This window comes from Phaseolus vulgaris, chromosome 11 (assembly GCF_051622355.1).
Source record: "Phaseolus vulgaris cultivar YP4 chromosome 11, ASM5162235v1, whole genome shotgun sequence".
NCBI lineage: Eukaryota > Viridiplantae > Streptophyta > Magnoliopsida > Fabales > Fabaceae > Phaseolus > Phaseolus vulgaris.
Genome location: NC_143508.1, coordinates 10,413,334 through 10,430,533, shown reverse-complemented (window position 1 = coordinate 10,430,533; position 17,200 = coordinate 10,413,334). Strand labels below are relative to the sequence as shown.

General features: G+C 33.7%; 1 protein-coding gene across 1 annotated transcript; it reads right to left on the bottom strand.

The window, feature by feature from the left end:
- Positions 1–10,595: 10,595 nt before the first annotated feature.
- On the bottom strand, positions 10,596–11,315 carry LOC137834029 (uncharacterized). Its single transcript, XM_068642097.1, has one exon. The coding sequence runs from the start codon at positions 11,313–11,315 to the stop codon at positions 10,596–10,598; it is 720 nt and encodes a 239-aa protein (XP_068498198.1).
- Between the last annotated feature and the right edge of the window lie 5,885 nt (positions 11,316–17,200).

The window sequence follows — 17,200 nt, the reverse complement described above, 5'->3', positions numbered from 1 at the left end:
GTTGTCTAGTTGTTTAAAACTTGTTAATTCACTCCTTAAGATGATCCAAGTTCATTTGAATCTTTAACCTTTTGAAAAGATGTGTTTTCTAAAAAGCTATCAAAATTTCATCAGGTTGTTTTTCAATACAACAGGTTGTTTTACCTTAGTAGTTTTTAAAAAAGGTTGAAAGCTGTTTGACTTGGTTGACTTTGCTGTCAAACCAAAACAATCGATTGTTTCGACAAAACAACCGATTGTTTTCCTGAAAACCTTAACAGAATTCTGTTAAACGGTTTTAATATGTTTTAAATGATCCTAACTAACTTGGCTCCTTTATTAAATGCTTTTGACCACTTGGATGGTCTATATATAGGTGGTTTTACGCTCCTAATCTTGGAGTAAGAGAAAAAGTTTATCAAAACAGTTTTTCCAAGATTTGAAAGAGCTGTGGATCATTTTTATGTGTGTGGAATAGGATTGGGTTGTAATTATGAACTTTAAGCTTTGTAATACCCAGGTGTATTCTATTCCCTTCTTCCTTGATTACTGTATTTCTGTAGTTGTGTTGCCAAGGAGTGTTGTGTGTTCTTGAGGTGTTCAAGATCAACATTCTTGGTGTGGTTTGCCAAAGGTAGTGTGTTTCTTGAGGGGTTCAAGGTCACTACTTTGGTGTGTGGTGTGTGTAATCTGGTTTTGATTGCATAGTGGAATACCCAGTGGTTTCTGGGGACTGGATGTAGCTCTTGGTGTAAGAGTGAACCAGTATAAATTGCTTGTGTGCTTATCTCTTATCCTTAACTCTTTAAATTCTGTTTTTAAGTTGTTTATGTTCTAACTGGTATAAACAACCGATTGTTTCGAAGAAACAACCGATTGTTTTTCTGATATAATCTTAAAACAGTTTTGCTTCTTTGTTTCCTTGATTTCTTTCTCTGTAATTCAGCATTGAATTTCATTATACAGTCAAAGTTTGCGAAAATCCTTTAAAAATAATTCACCCCCCTCTTGTTTAAGGCCATATATTCTAACAATTGGCATCAAGAGCTTGGTTCTTGAAAGATATTCAAGTTTTGATCCTAAATCTTTTTTAAATGGTTGAAAAGTTTTCTTTTGGGGAAGGTGCCTGTTTAAGCAAACCACCTTTGTTCTGTGGTACGATATATGAATTGTGGTGCATAAGAATGAAATTCTTTGTTGAATCTATAGATAGAAAAATCTGGAATGTTATTACAAATAACTATCTCATGCCTATATCTGAAAATGTTTTTTCTGAAAGAGAACATCTTGATTGTGTAGCTCTGAACATCATTGTATCTGCACTTGATTCTAATGAATTGCTCAAGGTTTCAGAATGTAGTTTTGCCAAAGAAATGTGGAATACCCTTGAAGAGTATCACACGAATCCATGGTGTGCCTTGATGGACAAAGAAGAATCTTTTGCTGAATCTTTCTCTAAAAAATCCAGAAACGAGGTTTGTCTTATGACAAAAGAAGAATCTGGATCAAATCAAGCAAGAAGGAAAAGAAAGCAAAATAAAAAAGAAGCCAATATGTGTTTGATGGCCAAAGAAGAAGATGATGCAAGTAGTGTAAGTTCTTGTCCTTCTTTAAATAATGAAAATTATAGTCAACTTCTTCAAGCTTTTAAAGAAACTCATAAGGAAGGGAATAGGTTGACCCTTTAAAATAAACAGTTGAAATGTTTAAACAACTCATTGGAAAATAGAGTCAAGATCTTGGAAGAGTTGAACAATTCAAAAACTGATTTTGAAAATTTGGAAATGATTTACCAAAACTCTTCTTGTAAGTGTGTTGATTCAAGTTCTTGTGAAAATTGTGAATCTCTTCAAAAGAAGGTTCACTATCTTTTAAAAACCATGGACAAGTTTTCCAAAGGCCAATCCAATCTTGAAACTGTTCTTGCTTCTCAAAAATGTGTTTTTGGCAAGGTTGGGTTGGGGTTTAATCCAAACAGCAAGAACAAATTTGTTTCAAAACCCTTTTCAAGTTTCTTTGAAAAACAACCTGTTATTTTATCGAAATAACCGGTTGAAATTTGTCATTACTTCATGAAAAGGGGCCACACTATTAGATTCTGCAGAGTAAGATGGTTTTTTGTTCCTAAAGGTATTTTGAAATGGGTTCCTAAGGTTTCTAAGGTTCCTACTAACATCATTGGACCAAAATTCATAAGGGGACCAAATCTTGCTTCTTAATCTTTTGTTGTAGGTATCCTTGGAAGCCAAGAATCACTTTTGGACTTGAAGAGTGACTGCTAAAGGGAAAACCATCAAAAGCAAAGTCTGCCTCTGTGCCTGTACTTTTAACTGTATATGTCTTGCAAGGTTCTTTGAATGTCAAGAGACATCCTTGACACATGCATAGTGTTGATCAAAAGAGAAACTTCAAAGAGAGTATGTGTGTTTTCATTTCTCAATTTATGTAAATGTGCCTTGTGACCATATGAACAACTCAAAGTCTTCTTTTTTAGTGAATCTATTGGGGTTCTCTGTGCAAAGGTATGAACAAATTGCATACTGCATTTTCATCAATTTAAAAGATAATTTCTGGTTATGAAAAATGTTCTTTTTTTCTGTCACAGTAAAACAACCGATTGTTTTTTTCGTAACAACCGATTGTTTTTCCTCTGACACCTTTGTATAATACTGCCAAGTTTGCTTATGCATGATTAAACCATTTCTCCTTTTCAAATCTTGCTTTTGGACAAATATACATTGAATGTGCCTCAGAATTTGATAATAAAAGATAATATCCACTTGTTTTCTTGAAAGATCTATATCATTTTCTATTTCTTGAAATGTCAAACTTGTTTGTACTGCTGGTCTACTATGTTATCATTCTGATTTCTGCTTTGTACAGCCCTTCTCATTGTCTATTTTTGAGAGCAAATAGGGGGAGTTGTTTATGCTTGATTTGGTTGTATAAGATAGCTTTAAAAACTGATGCATTATGTTGTTGCTTCTCTGCACTTGAAAGCACTTGATTACTTCAATTTTTCTGGTTTTTCTGCTAATGTTGTATATGCATAAAACTGGTTTGTGTGTGTCTTGTTATCTTGCTGCTATACTTGCTTTGTATATGCATCAATTCTGTGTTACAGGACCTTTCAAGTACAGGTGTTATGATGAAGAATGATCAAAGTGATGCTTATGGTTCAAGAGCATACACCTTACTCATATCCTTGACAAGTCAAAATTCATGACCTATGTAATGAAACTTCAAGAATAAAGAGTCTGATCTAGTGTTGTTGAAGGCTTATAACTGTGGAGGAGTCTGTCCATGTGGTGTTTGATGAAATCATTCATAGGGATCAGGGTTCTACAAAGGTTTATGCAGAAGAAGATGAGCAGAACATCACCTCGGAGAAGCTGGAATTCTGTCCAGAAAAACAACCGATTGATTCTGCGAAACAACTGGTTGAAATTCTGCAACAGGAAGACTTACCAGAGGAATGGAGAATTCCAAGGGATCTTTCAGTGGAGAACATCATTGGATGCAAATGGGTTTTCAGAAACAAGCTGGATGAATCTGGAGTAATTACAAGGAAAAGGGCAAGGCTTGTGGTTAAAGGTTATAATCAAGAATATATTATGGTGAAACCTTTGCTCTAGTTGCAAGATTAGAAGTTGTAAGGTTGCTGCTGGCCTTTGCTTGTATGAGTAGATTCAAATTGTTTCAAATGGATGTTAAGAGTGATTTGCTCAATGGAGTCATCAATGATGAAGTCTATGTTGAACAACCACCGGGCTTTGAAGATCATCAACATCCTAACCATGTATGCAAGTTGAAAAAGGCCTTGTATGGGCTTAAGCAAGCTCCAAGGCAGTGTGGCATGAGAGACTTATAAACTTGTATATGTCCATCCTTTGTAAAGTAAGTTGTATATGTTCATCCTATGCTTTTGGCTTCATAAGATCAAATGAGATTCTAAACATGCTTGAGGTAATGCAAAGGTATGAATGTATTTCATTATGCATTTCCCATGACTTTGAAAGATGATTTGCTTTGAAAAATAACTTTTTCTTGCTGTCTCAGAAAAACAACCGATTGTTTTACCTCTGGAACATTTGAATAAAGCTGTTATGATTTCTTATGCATTTTTACAACTGTTTCTTTTCTTTCATAACCCCTTATGAGTGAAATATGCATTCTTTGTGCCTCTGAATTAGATCATAAAGAGATATATTCTTTGTTTTCCTTGAAATTCAAAGCTTTTTATGAATGGCAACCACATTGGTGGTCATGAGGTTGATGAATATTTGTGAATGTATTGGAACTTCTAGAAGGTTTGCTCTTAACAGAAGAAAGAATATTTATACCAAATCCGCCTCTTGAGCAATCATTTGACCAACTTGAATTGCTGGATGAAGAAAAGATAAGGGGAGAAACTATGGTCTCCTTGCTGAAATTTCTGGGGTCTATGGTACTTTGATTCTGCTGTTGTCATAGCTCTGATACACCATAGTTTTTGCTGCAATTCTGATATGGTATCAAAGATTTGTTGTTGCAATGGTGCTGCTACACATACTGGTATTCTGGTTTTTCTTAATTATGTTTTTATCCCTTCTTTCATTCTATTTGAGAAGACAAATAGGGGGAGAATGGTGTGGTTTTATGTGTTGTAGTGTTGTTGCTACACTCTGGTGTTATCTGGTTTTATCATGGTTTAAATTCTGTTGCTGCCATGCTCTTATTCACCTTAGTTATGCTGCACACAATACTATGTTTGGCATTGGTTTTCTGGTTTTCTTTACAAAATGGCTTATGCAAAATATTGGTTTTGTGTGCCTTGGTATCCTACTGGTATACTTGCTTTGTATATGCGCAAATTCTGTTTTGCAGGATCTATCAAGTTAAAAAACAACAACACAAACAAATCAGGGATTTGTCTTCATCAAATAGGGGGAGATTGTTGAACAAGATGCTTTGATGTCTCCAAATCCAATAGGAAAGCTTGAAGACCTTGCTGTTGGGTGAGTGTGTTGTCTAGTTGTTTGAAACTTGTTAATTCACTCCTTAAGATGATCCAAGTTCATTTGAATCTTTAACCTTTTGAAAAGATGTGTTTTCTAAAAAGCTGTCAAAGTTTCAACAAGTTGTTTTACCTTAGTAGTTTTTGAAAAAGGTTGAAAGCTATTTGACTTGGTTGACTTTGCTGTCAAACCAAAACAATCGATTGTTTCGACAAAACAACCGATTGTTTTCCTGAAAACCTTAACAGAATTATGTTAAGCGGTTTTAATATGTTTTAAATGATCCTAACTAACTTGGCTCCTTTATTAAATGCTTTTGACCACTTTGATGGTCTATATAAAGGTGGTTTTACACTCCTAATCTTGGAGTAAGAGAAAGAGTTTATCAAAACAGTTTTTCCAAGATTTGAAAGAGCTTTGGATCATTCTTAAGTGTGTGGAATAAGATTGGGTTGTAATTCTGAACTTTAAGCTTTGTAATACCCAGGTGTATTCTATTCCATTCTTCCTTGATTATTGTATTTCTGTAGTTGGTTTACCAAGGAGTGTTGTTCAAGACAGAGGTCTTTCCATGCACTTCTTGTAACAGTTGGACTTCCTGAAAGATTTCCCAATCAAGCAGACCTCTCCTCCAGACTAACTTCCACTCCCATCTATCATTAACCCACTCCCCGCAAGACTATACACTACCTTATTTATTACCACACAAAGAAAAAAATCTTGGGAATTTACTTTTCAGATCTTCGTTGCCCACCCAAACATCTTTCCAAAACAAGACATCCTTCCCGTTTCCCACTCTCCACTCGCAACAATTCTCAAAGGATCTACCCCATTCCTCCATCCCTCAAACCCCTTCAAGTTTCTCCACCAGCTGGATTCCTTAGCATTACTCCTTTGTTCTTGCAATTTTCTCCAACCTTCGTATTTAGACTTAAGGATTTCCTTCCACAAACCACCCTTCTCAGTCTCCTGACATTAAATCCATTTTCTCAGCAGAGCCGCATTGAAAAACCTTAAATTCAAAATACCAAGACCACCAGCTTCTCTAGGCTCGTAAGCCTTTTTCCACGAAACCCACACTACTTTCCTTCCTTCAGATCCCCAGCCCCATAAAAACCTTCTATGAACTTTTTCAATCTCCTTTAACACAGCATCAGACAACTTCTACATAGATAAATAAAATAGCGGAATAGCAGAAAGAACCGACTTAATAAGACAAACTCTCCCGGCCAACGAGAGAAATCTACCTTTCCATCTACCCAAGCTGCTCTTAACTCTTTCTAACACACTGTCCCAGAACGAGACTCTCTTGTGGCTCCCCCCCACGAGCAACCCCAAATATTTGAAAGGAGTTTTCATAACTTCGCAATTAAGGATTGCTGCATACTGCTGGATCATAGTGTGATCAATGTTGAACAAGATGCTTTGATGTCTCCAAATCCAAGAGGAAAGCTTGAAGACCTTGTTGTTGGGTGTGTGTGTTGTCTAGTTGTTTGAAACTTGTTAATTCACTATTTAAGATGATCCAAGTTCATTTGAATCTTTAACCTTTTGAAAAGATGTGTTTTCTAAAAAGCTGTCAAAATTTCATCAGGTTGTTTTACCTTAGTAGTTTTTGAAAAAGGTTGAAAGCTGTTTGACTTGGTTGACTTTGCTGTCAAACCAAAACAATCGATTGTTTCGACAAAACAACCGATTGTTTTCCTGAAAACCTTAACAAAATTTTGTTAAACGGTTTTAATATGTTTTAAATGATCCTAACTAACTTGGCTCCTTTATTAAATGCTTTTGACCACTTGGGTGGTCTATATAAAGGTGGTTTTACGCCCCTAATCTTGGAGTAAGAGAAAGAGTTTATCAAAACAGTTTTTCCAAGAATTGAAAGAGTTGTGGATCATTCTTAAGTGTGTGGAATAGGATTGGGTTGTAACTCTGAACTTTAAGCTTTGTAATACCCAGGTGTATTCTATTCCCTTCTTCCTTGATTACTGTATTTCTGTAATTGTGTTGCCAAGGAGTGTTGTGTGTTCTTGAGGTGTTCAAGATCAACATTCTTGATGTGGTTTGCCAAAGGTAGTGTGTTCCTTGAGGGGTTCAAGGTCACTACTTTGGTGTGTGGTGTTTGTAATCTGGTTTTGATTGAATAGTGGAATACCCAGTGGTTTTTAGGGACTGGATGTAGCTCTTGGTGTAAGAGTGAGCTAGTATAAATTGTTTGTGTGCTTATCTCTTATCCTTAACTCTTTAAATTCTGTTTTTAAGTTGTTTATGTTCTAACTGGTATAAACAACCGATTGTTTTTCTGATATAATCTTAAAACAGTTTTGCTTCTTTGTTTCCTTGATTTCTTTCTCTGTAATTCAGCATTGAATTTCATTATACACTCAAAGTTTGCGAAAATCCTCTAAAAACAATTCACCCCCCGCCCCTCCCTCTTGTTTTAGGCCATATATTCTAACAGTCAACCCCCACCTCTCCAATTCTACTCTTCGAGAAATTAACCTTCAAACCAGAGGCTAATTCAAAACAGTGCATAATGACTTTAAAATTGCAAACCCATTTAAAATTCGTTTCACATAAAAACAGAGTATCATTCACCTATTGAAGCATGTTTACCTTAATCTTTTGTATCCCAACCTCCAGACTTTTGTATCATTCACCTGCCAATCCTTCCGCCACAATAAGAGACAAGAAAGGCGTAAGAGGGCCGCCTTGACATAGACCCCTCTTTGGGCAGAATTCTGAGGTAGGACTCCCATTTACAAACATCGACACAGAGGAGGATTCCAAACATGATTTAATCCATCTGATCCATTTTTCGCAAAAGCCTAACCTTCCAAGCATGTAAAATAAAAACTCTCAGCTTACAGAGTCATAGGCCTTCTCGTAATCAACTTTAAAGTAAACACATCTATTCTTCACCTCCTCTAAAACCTCATTTGCCACGAGGACACTATCCAATAATCCCCTTCCTTCCAAAAGTGCAGATTGCCATGAATCAATCAAGTTACTCATCACCTTCTTCAACCGAAGAGACAAAACCTTTGAAACAATTTTGTATAAACAAACAACCAAATAAAGAGGTCTGAAGTCACTTAGCTGTTGCAGATTGTCTATCTTGGGAACCAAACAGATGAAAGTCGCATTTGACCCCCTAGGCCAACTTCCTCCACCTGCAAACTCATTCACTGCCTTCAGAACATCCTCTTTTAAAATCTCCCAACAGAACTTTAAAAAGCCAAAGTTAAAGCCATCGGGACCGGGACTCTTCGAGCTTTCACAACTCCAAACTGCAAATTTAACTTCTTCTTCAGATATATCTTCGACCAACATGTTGAAGATGGTTGCTGCCCCTTCAAGATTGTGTTTGATGAAGACTTATATGTACATTTCATTTGTATTTTGCTTTGCTTTAAGTGTGTCTTAGGTAGTGCCTAGAGGTTGTCTAAGAGTGAGCTTTTTGCTGAGTAACTCACCTCATAACCACTGGCCATGTGATAAGAACAAGCATAAGTTTTCTTAAACTGTTTTTCACATGTTTTACAAAAAACGCGTTTACTACATAAAAATAAATCTGTTCTTTTCTAAATAAATAGATTCATTTTTACACTGATGCCTTGGCTAAGTCTTGTAAAAATTAGATTTTGTGCATCAGGTATTTTGACTAAGTCTTCTTCTTTTCAAAACGACTGAGTTTTAAATAGTTAAACTTTCTCTGTTTTCGTTTTGAAAAATAAATCTGTTCATCTGTAAATGAATAGATTCTTTTTGTCTCTGGTGCCATGTCAAGCTTAAACGTTTTTCAGTTTTATCTCAGCACCAGAATGGTTGACTAAGTCTCCTCACTTAACAAATTCTCTAACTGCTTTTGAAAATAAATCTGTTCATTTTATTTTCAATCTGTTCATTTTATAACAGCTTTAACTGTTTTTCAAAAATCTGTTATAAGTTGGTTTTCTATAAAATGCAAACTTGTTTCTGAGTTTAATACTAATTCATACATTTGCAAAAACAAGTTTTGACAGCAGAGAGTTAAGTGTTTACAAAGGATTAGCATTTGTTCTTCAAAGATTTCGAAAATCACAAAGTGCTTGTTCTTGGTTTGGTTCCAAAAGCTTGGTGTGAGGTGCAGCTACTGTTCTAGCAATCTTGCCTACTGGTTTAAGGCAGATCTTTGTATCCTCAATCAAGTGTAGTCGTTTCACTTCTCATTTCTTGTAATTGTTTGGTTGAACACTCTTCTTGATAGATTTTCTTGGAGAGTGTGTGTGTGAGCTGAAATAGGTTTTTTCAGCAAGAGTACCTAAGTTCTTGTAGGTTTCAAGAACAGTGGGAATTGTACTTGGTTGTACTGTGTTTTAGTGATTTCCACCTGGTTTTGGTGAAGACTGGATGTAGCTCAGTTGAGTGAACCAGTATAACTGCTTGTGTTCATTTTCTCTCACTCTTTGCAATTTCGTTTCTGCATAATTGATAAAACAGCAAAGAAATAAATCTGTTCTATTGAAAATAAATCTGTTCTTTCTGGGCACTGTGCATACTGTTCTTAATTTCTGAAAAAGTTGTTTGAATCTGATAAGAACATATAAAATCTGCTAAAAGCCACTGGAACAGATTGATTGGTATAGGTTGCTCAAGAAATTGTCAAAGCTATTAATTGAACCTTAAACAATTGCTTAAAGTTGAAGCTTGCTGTTCTGTGATTCATTGTTCTTAATTCCTGGTAAACTGTCTGATTTCAATAAGAACACTGACAATCTGTTAAAGGCTAATCAAACAGGTTGTGTGTGATAAATTGTCTCACTAATTGTCAAGCCCTTAACTGAACCTAAAACACACGAATTGGAATTAAGGTTTGCTGGTTTTTGTGTTTCACTGGTTTTTTCATTCTAATATCAGTGTGTGTGCATCTGGAAAATCTATCTGCATAATCTTGTGATTAACCTTGCTGTATAAACGATTTTCAAACAAAAACAGTGCTGAAATAAATCTGTTCATTTTCACATAAATCGATTTATTTTCTGTAAACTGTGTTAAACACTGTTTCTGCGAGAAAGTTTTAAAAGGTCAATTCACCCCCCTCTTGAACTTTGGCACTATTAAACCTAACACAACATTCTATTTTCCTCCCCAGAAACTGAGCTGAAAGCAACATTATCCAATCTGACAGGAACTCCGTCAACTCCATCAAACCGAGATTTAAAAAAATTCCTAACCTTATCCTTTACCACCTCTTTATTATCACACCATAGGTTGTCCACGAAAACTCCATTTAAACCATTTCTCGCCCTCCTCCACTTAACAACCGAATGGAAAAAGCTTGTATTAAGATCCCCATGTTGCAACCACTAATGGCGAGCTTTCTGCTTCAAAATAGCTTCTTGCTTAAAGAGGAACCGACTATATTATGCCAGCAGCACCCGCCTCTCCTCCCTTCCATGCTCATCGATATCACTTTCATCATCTCTTGCATCCAACTCTTGTACTTTCTTGATCATTTTATCCCCTTCAAGGTTCACATAACCAAAGACCTCCCTATTCCAGAATTTTAAATCACCTTCAGCTTTTTTAGTTTTTCTTTAAAAACAAACATGCCTCCCCCTGCAACTCGTAACTATGTCACTTGCTCCTGACAAAATCTTTAAACCTCCCATCACCCTGCCACGCATCCAAACTTCTAAACGGTTTCGGACCCCAATCCACTTTCGAGTCCTTAAACACTAAGGCGCAATGATCATAAACAATTCTACTTAAGACAAATTGTTTACAATCCGACCACACATCCAGCCATTCCTTGGACACCAAGACCCTGTCAATTCTACTTTTAAATGACCCATTCGCCTTGTACCAAGTAAAATTTCTACCTACCATTGGTACATCCATAAGCTCAGACTTTTCAATAAAGTCATTAAACCCTTTGATATCTCTGTTGTAGTCAGACGCTAAGGACAAATTCCTTCTCTCTTCTTGTCTTCTAACAGAATTAAAGTCTCCAATTACACACCACACCTTATTGTTCTGAAGCCGTCTGAACTCACTGATCTCTTCCCAGAGAACCTTCTTTTCCCTCAAAAAGCTTGGACTGCAGACATTAACTATTAAAACTAGAACCCCTCCACCGCCCTTCCACACCCCTTCAACAACAGAAAAATTGTTGCCTCTGACAGAGTTGACGAGTTGAAATTGGCTATTTCTCCACATAGTTATGATCCCTCCTGCATTATTACTAGCACCAACCTCAATCCACCCAATATCATTAGATTCCCACAGAAGGAAACCCAACTCCTTACTAATCTCGGCGCATTTAGTCTCTTGTAAGCAAATTATGTCGGCAATCATTATCGAAACTTAATAATCACTAACATATATTTTCAAATTTACATAAAATTTGATTTTTTTTAACAAAATGTAATTAAAATGATCATATATAATATATACACACTGATTTATTCATTAAAGTTAAGACTTTACTAATTAAAGCTACTAAGATAATTCTTTGATTTGGGTAAAAAAGTTAGACGCTGATTTTATAACTTGATCAGTTGTATGTCAAAATAAAAATAAGCTAAAATTTTCACGATTGGAATTTGACTATTTATATCTGCTTATAGAATTTTATTGATTTTAAAAGTACCCAAATTTGTCCAAGAAATTAATTAACTTTTGAAGTTAAGCACAATTGAAAACTACCCATTCATTTATTTGTCAATTGAACTAAAAATGCTTCACGTCCTTATAGATTCATTTCAAACACAAGGTTGTTTTGTTTAAAAAGTTGTCAAGAACGAATTATTGGAATCATTTTGTTGCTTGAAAAATTCACACTCTATTTTAGTGAGAATATTTGGATTGGTATTCAGTTTTGAGAGAAAGAAAACTTAAAACATTTTATTTTATGATTGTTTTCAATAAAAAAGAGAATTTCTTTATTTAAAAAAGAATATTAAGAAGAGTTACTTAATTTGAATAATAGAAAATATCAAAGGTAAACTTCATATAATTAAAATTGCGAACAATGTATACACCTTAATTCAAAAAGTTAAAAACGTAATTAATTATACAAAATCAGAATAGTGACTAGGGATAAGCAATGATCACGGTTATCAAAGGAAGCAACAGTGTCATTGACATGGTGGCCGAAAAAATGATTGTATCATTGGTCCACAAAAGATGTGTCTGTACCTCAAATCACTTATATCATCAAAAACATCTGATGCCTCAAAAAGTTACACTGAATAATATAACTATCTCATTCCTTCATCGATTATAGTTTTTTATAATTATTCATAGAAATTAAACTTCTCCTTCACTTGCACGATGTAAATTGTTGAGTTTGTTGACTTTCAAATCTATTTAAGAGGGTGGGTACCTAATTTAGGAGATGTAAATTCAATAGAGACGTACATTCAACGAGTTTCAAGTCATTAATCAATTTATATAAAAAAAAATACTACATTATCTTTAACTAATAATTTCGAGATTGGGCATAGCAAGCCAAAAAAATATTTTGAAGATTTCAGGATGAATGGAGTCAAGGAAATCGTTAATAAGATTTGGAGAGGTGTGTGGATAACAATTGTAGGAGAGTTGTGGATTCATAGGAATAAGAAGATTTTTAAAGGCGGTAGGATAGACCACTTTGAAATTTTCACTCTGACTCAGTTGAAGGCTTGGTCATGGGTCTTGTCTAAAGTGTGTGGTGTAAGTTTTTCGTATTCAGATTGGTTTCTTGAGTCTTTGATTTGCATGACGTCAATCAATGTTTCTAGGAGCTAGTAGATCGAGTTTAAGGTGTCTATTCCTAGGTTTCTCACATGTTGTTTGGGGGTTAAGCTGAGAGCCTTATATAAAGGTTGATGTATCCTTGAAATACATCTTATTATTTTATTCGTTTTTTGCTGACAATAAAAAATATTTTTAGATATTAGATTTGTGGATATTTCCCCTTATATAATATAACTATCTCATTCATTTGTTTTCATATATCAATTAACATCATTTTTTTAATTATTAATAGAAATTAAACTTCTCATCCTCTTGGATGGTGTCAATTGTTGAATTTGTTGAGTTTTAGGAATGAAGAAAGAATTTGTACTAATTTAGAAGACAAATTCAATTAGTCTTCAATCATAAGTCAACTCATATATAAAAGACATTAAGACTATTTTTAACTAAAAACCTCTAAACATTATATTTGTAGGTCGTTTTGTTTACGTATGTTCACCTCATTCATCTCTACTCAATGTGAGACTCATTACTCCACACTTGAATTTCTCACAATATTTTATTTAATTATAAGTTTTCCTCAGCCAATTACTGTATTTAAATAAGTTCGGATGAAATTAATCTTGTAAAATTAATTTTAATTAATTATGCTAAGGTAATATGATATATTTAAATATTTTATTATAAAAAACAAGTTAAAAATACATTGAACTGAAAAAGGTTATCTAAATTACTCCAAACGTAAAATCAACATCCTAACATAAAATGAAGCATATAAATATGTATATACATGGATATTTGGTATGAATTGATATTTCTGTTATAAAAGGAAAGAGTGGCATATTTGGTATAGTAAAAAACAGATGCCTGAAAGTCGTGAGTTATAGGAGTTAGGAGAAAGAAAATTGAAGAGCAATTATTCGGAGACTGATAGAATAAAAGTATTTGAATCCTAATTAGTTCCAAATATGCAGTTGCACGCCATTGGACCACACAAGTACTGGCTACTTGTTAGCTTGGCTCATTCATAAGCATATAAATTGTGGGTCTCACACTGCCACTACGCTTCAGTTTCATAATCTGAATTCTAAACTCCAATAAAACCATGCAACTACACCAATCTTTACCCTATCTTAATTTTACTCTTCCATATATATATATATATATATATATATATATTAAAAATTAAATTAAATTAGAATTCTGATGTCTATACAGTTGAGGTTAAAGTTTATTTTTTTAGTATAAAAATTTGTTAAATTGATTTTATTATTTATCATTGAATTCAACGTTTATTTAAAAATAAATTTAAATAAACAACATCATCATATTTTATTTCTTATTTCGATTCGTCCAATAATTTCACATCATTTAAAAATTAAAATTAAAAATAATTTAAATATACATTCATTTTTTAATTTTTCAAAAGACAAGTTTTAAGAATAATACTACTAAGAAGTTACAAATTCTAAAAAAATAATATCTCAGATATAATTATTGACTTTAATAATATCATTTAATCGGACTTTAAGACAAGAATAAAATTTTTTATTAGAATATATATATTTGAGAAAAAGAAATGTATTTTGATTAGAATATATATATTTGAGAAAAAGAATTGTATTTGAAGAATATAAACATGGAATCCCTGCAGAAGACAAAAGAAAGCGTCCAAATAAAAGGACTATTGCACGAGTAAATCATGCCTCTCTCATCACGTTCTTCTTCTTCTTCTTTTCTTCTTTACAAAAGCATTAACGTAGTACATATATATACAACCTAATTAGTGTCACCACCACTACTTAGTACACACTATAACTATACACAAACAACCTTGTCTTCACGTCCTTGTATTAATGAAGCAACGCGTGAGAATGAACAAAGTTACCGAGTAATGCGGCTGTGGTCGTATATGTAGCGGGCCATGCATGCATTCGATTGTCTTCATTATTGAACTCCTAATTCATAAACACCACATCTTATACTTATCTCAAACGATACGCATAGTTGTGAGAAAAGTTTCTGAAACAAACAATAACAACAAAAAAAGCTAGCCCTAATTCTACTCCTAGCTTAATTCACCTAATAACTACCTAACTATAACTATAGCCATATATATATGCATGTGGCTTCCAATTATATATCAACACGTCCTTGCTACTCATGTATCCACTAACAAGTCTTTACTTTCCTCCCAATATTAGCTTTTGCTCATATAATCAATGTTGCTACCACATTCATTAAAAAGTTAAGAAAAAAATGGACATACATGCATATTATTAATTTTATTTCATTTTGATTTTAGTATACTCTAGAAAAAAGTTTTAGATACAAGCTTTTTTATTATTAATTCTAGGTTTAATTTTTTTTTCCTACATTTAGGGTCAATATTAAACTTAATATTGTAATTTTAAAAAAAAAATTGGTCCTAAGATTTTTTAAAAAGTATACAATTTGGTCTCTTCTATTAAATTTTCACTAGCGACGTTAACTACAGAAGATGTGACAAGTGATTGACACTTTTATGCATACATGTCTCCACGTCAGAGTCTCGTTATCACCTTCTCTATCCCAACTTTAACCATCTTCCTTCAGCGGTTACTTTCGCAACAATGAATTCTTCTTCATGATTTATCATATCATGCATCACAACAAAAAAACAATTTTGATCCTCATTTTTTAACCCTCAAATTCACCCTTTCATTTTCCTTTTCAATCCTCCTTCTTTGTTTCCAATCGAATTATAAATTCGCAATCTCATAAACCTTTACTCTCCGGTGGCAAGACCGTCATCGAGAGACCGCTAAAGAAGCTTTTGGAAACATTGAGAGTATTGCAGAACATTATGAATTTGATTTTGGGAGTATTGTAGAACATTCAATAGAATGAGAGATTAAAAAAGATAAATAACAATAAAGATGTGAGTGGCCAAAGACTTAGCGGCAAATCTCGCAGCAACGAGGCATCCCGCATCAGAGAGGTTGGACAGAGGATGTGCGTGCGATGGAGGAGGCGACGGCCGAGGCAGAGAACACAAGGCAAGAAAGGATATGCGTGTGACAGAGACAACGAAGGCCGAGGTCAATAACGAGGGTTGAATTGAGGGCGCGATAGTGAAGGCTGAGCCGACAACGTGGAGGTGCAGTGCTGTTACTGTGAGGGTGACAAAGAAGGGAAGAGACTTAGGGTTCTTATGTAGATAACACGTGGAGTCCACATATGCATTACTGTCCCCTATTATGTGCCACATTAAAAGTTAGTTTTGCTTGTGAAAATTTAATAGAAAAACCAAATTGCATATTATTTTAAAAACCTTAAGATTAAATTGATTTGTTTAAAAAACTACCATACTAACAATATTAATCTTAATGTAGAGACAAAAATAATTATACGTTAATCCTGTGATAAGCATTCTACATATCTCTTGACTAAATTAGAGATTAATATCTCGTAATATAGATATTCATTTGGGTTTTATTTAATAGAGATTGAAGCAAATAAGACATGGAAAAAAACATGTAACACTACTATAATTTTCTATATTTTGTGCAACTTGTTTTGACAATATTTTTTAAAATTTTACAAACTTAGTAGAAATATTATTTTCTTATAATTTTTATAAAAAATCGTTGATAAAATTTTATGTTTGGTGAAAAAAATATAATAAAAAGAAAAAAGAAAAAATATTTTATGCTTAATTAATAAAGGCTAATCATAATTTAAAGAAAAAACCGATCATTTCTTTGTTTTCAAACTTCGCACAATTTTTTAACTTCAGCCTTCTTCTACTCTTTTTTTTTTCTTCCACACTATCAAACATAGCATAAATTATTACAACAGATTTTCTTTTTTATATATATAAATATAAAGAGTAAAAGTCCTTATGATACTGATTAAATATTTAAAGAAAATGATTATATCTGAATTATATAATTATTAATCTTACTCACTTTCTTCAGATATTATTTAGCAACACACACAAATCATGTATGAAATGGATAAAAATTGTAAAGGGATTCTGGGAATATTATATCTGTCTGGCAAATTCATTCGTCCTTTGGGGGAAGTCACATTAATGTAGTAATGTACGTTGTTCCAAAACAGTGCACAGATGAAGGAAGCGAAAACTTTTCCTCCACGATGGTTATTCTTCAAAGTCAAATGGTCTTTTCATTAAGGTGAAGTTACATGTAGACTAAAGTTTGAAAGCAACAGTACTATATAATTATGAGTGGCGTGATGTTGAACTAATGAAGATAACTCATCGTAGAACTCGTTTTGCTTTCTCCAAAAATCCCTTTTGCAGCCAAAAAAAAGCTCTTTTGCAGCTGGCATTTGGTACGTGTCCAGTGGATTTCATGGCAGCTCCACGATGGTTGATCCTGGCATTAACTCACCATGGAAAAAGAAATTATCCGAAACGAATCTAGGCTCAAATATAAAATTATAAATACTATGACATAAAAAAAATATATGAGTATGTAACACTGAAGGTAGGC